This window comes from Limulus polyphemus, unplaced genomic scaffold, assembly GCF_000517525.1.
Source record: "Limulus polyphemus unplaced genomic scaffold, Limulus_polyphemus-2.1.2 Scaffold1433, whole genome shotgun sequence".
NCBI classification, from domain to species: domain Eukaryota; kingdom Metazoa; phylum Arthropoda; class Merostomata; order Xiphosura; family Limulidae; genus Limulus; species Limulus polyphemus.
This window is the reverse complement of record NW_013667043.1, coordinates 61,221-65,067: the sequence shown is the minus strand read 5'-3', so window position 1 is coordinate 65,067 and position 3,847 is coordinate 61,221. Positions and strand designations below refer to the sequence as shown.

Genomic DNA, 3,847 nt, shown 5'->3' with positions numbered 1-3,847 from the left:
ATTATAGTGGAATTCTATGGTATTTATGTTGTAATTTATATGATTTTTTTTAGTTATTCAAATGTATATATAAAACCTAATAAAATTGTTTCATATCCTCCACATGCAAAATTTTTAAAGGCTTGGCAGCCTATGTCAAGTAGCAACTAAGTACAAAGGTCGTAACTAGAAGAAATAATTGTTTGATTTACTTTTTTTATTTACTGTTTTACGTTTTAGGAAAAATATGTTTAAGAACTTATTTCAAAATAGCAATAATCTATATACATATATAATGTATAATAACTGAAATGTGACTGTATTTTACAAAATACTAGTCTACTAAAACACAACCAAGACATGTTACTTTGTACAGACCAAAGGTCAGTTTTATGCTATTTGATATGGTAACATGAGTGCACGTGAGCTGCGTCATTGTAACTTTTGTATTGTTAACCAGCACTGTTGAAAGGTCAATATAATAAAAATAATGGTGGTTGCAAGATCGTTCAAATTTACCAAACCTGTACAGAGATTAATTACTGAAAATAACAGATAAAATATAGTTTTTTCTTAAGAAACATTTGATAACTATTTGGACATTAAATAAAATAAAACAAAAATAAATGTCTTTTACTTGCACAATCATTTATTTGTAAAGATCAAAAAATTAAAAATCTATAAATTAAGAGAAACTTAAAACTCTACATGTTTCAGTGGAAATAATTCCACCATCTTCAGAAGAATCCATCAAGAAGTACACATAACATTGCTTATAAACCTAAGGTACGTGTATAATTAGCATATATGTACAATGGCGCCATTTACAATAATTTCCAAAAATTTATTTCGGTGGCTCATGGGCTTAAATCTTTATTTATATTTGTTTTGTTTTTAACAATTTCTAAAGATTTTCTTATATTTAATTTATCTTTTTCCATTAAATGTTTAAGAATTTTTACATTATCTTAATGTTTAAAATTTGCCATGCGTTCTGCCAGAGCCGATTCACCCATGAAAGCAATGTAATGTTTACTGATAATGTACCAAATTTCATTAACATTCGCTTACTAATTTAAAAGTTATAGCATGAAAACTATAAGAAGGACAAAATGGTTACGAGGTTGGTCCCAGGGACCGAGCCCATGCTGAAAGAGTTAATGTCCCATGATTGATATAGTGTATGTATAGAACAAACAGAATGCTTCATAGATACAGAAGTCAAAGAATGATCCAGAAACTCAAAATTAGGGAAAATGGACCCAGATTTTGCATCCCATTTCATGAAAATGAAACATCAATTTCATCACAGAAAAAAACTGCCAAGTTTTAAATGTTTCAAATAAGGTAATAAACTAAATATCCTGAAATCTTAGAAATAAATAGAAGTTTTAAAAATGTATCCAGGAACAGTTTTCACTGACTGGATCAACTTGAGCTCCTCCACACTTCTCACCCCACTTGCTTCAAGATGAACGTCAAAGTTCTAAAATGGTTCTTTTTTCTTTGGTTTAGCATATTTATACCTGTTTTCAAGCTGTTTCAAAAGGGATTTTGGTGATTTTTAAATAATAAAAATAACAAAATAAATCATGCACTATTGGATTCTACAGTCACAAATTACTAGATTTACACTGCAAATCCAACTATAATCATTAATGAAAAACAATTAAAAATCATATCTGTAAATTGACCTTTCTTTCCACACTACCTTTCCATTGGAATAATGTTTACAAAATGTCAGCGATTGATATCAAATTATCGCTTTACCTGGTAAATTGATACTTCGTGACACCTGTGCCGAAGCTAGATAAAATGTAGTCCTAATAAAACCCATCAATTTCAAACTCGTATATAAACATTGTCAACAATCAAATATTAAAAATGAAGTATGAGCTAACCAATTTACATATGAAAGTATAGGAGAGATTTTGTAATCACATTGGTTGTAAACTTGAAATACCGTGATTGACAGATATGTACCAGAAGTAACTTCCACCCATTCTATGTCGTGATGTAATTGATACATCATTAATACCACTTCTATCACAGTACATTGTAGCGTATGTTATTTCGCTCTAGCCACACCCAACAATAAGACATATAGCAAACTGTTGTCAGGACAACATATTGTCTGTTTACACCCGATGATATGATAAACCAACTTGTTGTCAAGTCAACATGCAGTCTGTTTACATTTCCCATTCATTATTTTTTGGCATGCTGTCAGTTTGATTTTGGCAAATATATCTATATATCAGCTTATGCATTATGTAATCCGCATCACACAGTTTATTGTATGGCTTTGTTTCTACAAATTCAATGGCTAAAAGAATTTTAAATGGTTTTAAAGTTTTGTTTGTGTGTTTTAAAATAGTAAATGCTTCTGGATCCAATGAAACCGGCCAGACCAAAGTATAACATGAAAAGAGCTATTATTTGATGTATCACTGATCCATACTGGTCCAGCCAATTTATACTGACACCCTGTTTTTGGTTTCAACATTCACTTACTGGTTGCTGACAAATAGCAGAGGACAGGTTTAGTGATCAGTGCAGTGTTTTTAAAGTCATTTTTACAACTACAGTTGCCTTGAAACAAATCACACAAATTCAGCTTGTATTGGTACTGTACATGTTGTCATTTGTTTTATTATGTACAATAATTTGTATTTTGTTTATGTGAAATTTACATATCCACAACTGAGACTACGCATTCACACACCTCTGTGGCCAGGAACTAAATTTCTCTGAGACCCGCTAGTTTCAGTCTGTACCTGACAATGTCTTTATGAGCAAAACCCAAGGTAGTAAGAAATATTTGTGAAACGGGCAATCATCTTTGATTTTCCCAACCTTCTGTACCTAAATTGTTGTACCTGAAGATGTCTATCATATTAAATGAATGGTAGTTCAAAAAGTCGTTAAAAAAACTAAAATATGCTGAAAAATTAAAATAGGTAAATTAATCTCATGTACTGATGATGTAGGCTTAAGTTACTTACTATAGGCTTCTTGGCTTATGTCTTCCTGTCCAAAGTCTTCTGCTGAAACGTTATTTTTCAGATTTGTTAAATGGTTAAAGTGGCCAGTCAAAGAACTGAAACTGTCACTAAGCCAAGACATAGTTCAATGATTCAAATTTTGCATTTGTACCAGTAGCATTAAATATTATCATTGATTAACTTGAGTTGATGATGGAGTTAACGACGTAGATAGAATTTTCATAACTAAAGTTATACTGTTAGCTAAGTTACAATATGTTAGTATTGTTATCATTCACAATAATAAAAATAGCTCAACTACACTTTAATATACAGTATGTGACCTACACCAGCACTATACTATTAGAATTAGTTTGTTTTTTCGGCATTATACAAGATCCCTACTCTGAAGACACACTTAGCTACACGTATCTTCTGAAGTCAGTAACGTTTCCTGCGAAACTGGAACAGATGCCAAACTAAAGCGTCATCTGTACGTTTTAGTCATTACCAATAAATAGATAGCTATTAACATTTTTATGAGTTCCGACTAAATTAATTAGATAATACACCGTCAAATTTTATCTCTAGATGTATTTAGGAAACGAATAAGTATGTATCAAAAATAGTCATCAACAACATAATGAAAATATTATTATATATATTGCAGTACATTATACAAACTCATAGTCTTCACATCATAGTCTCTTTCCATCTTAAGGTCGACATTCGTAGTGAGAGCAGCACAGACTGCCCATTGTATAGTTCCCTGCTGAACAACAAACAAACATTTTACGTCTTGAAAGTAGGGTTCTCCACTAAATTTCTGATTCTTATATAATTGGAAATAGATACGTATTTCCTTGATTAATTAACAGGATACA

General features: G+C 31.0%; 1 protein-coding gene across 1 annotated transcript in view; it reads right to left on the bottom strand.

Annotated features, from left to right (window-relative positions):
• LOC106463539 (thyroid receptor-interacting protein 11-like) overlaps positions 1–3,417 on the bottom strand; it is a 101,105-nt gene extending 97,688 nt beyond the window's left edge. Inside the window, exon 1 of the mRNA XM_013923584.2 lies at positions 2,985–3,417. Within this exon, the coding sequence (XP_013779038.1) occupies positions 2,985–3,105 (121 nt within the window). The 5' untranslated portion in view covers positions 3,106–3,417. The remainder of the gene's footprint in view (positions 1–2,984) is intronic.
• Between the last annotated feature and the right edge of the window lie 430 nt (positions 3,418–3,847).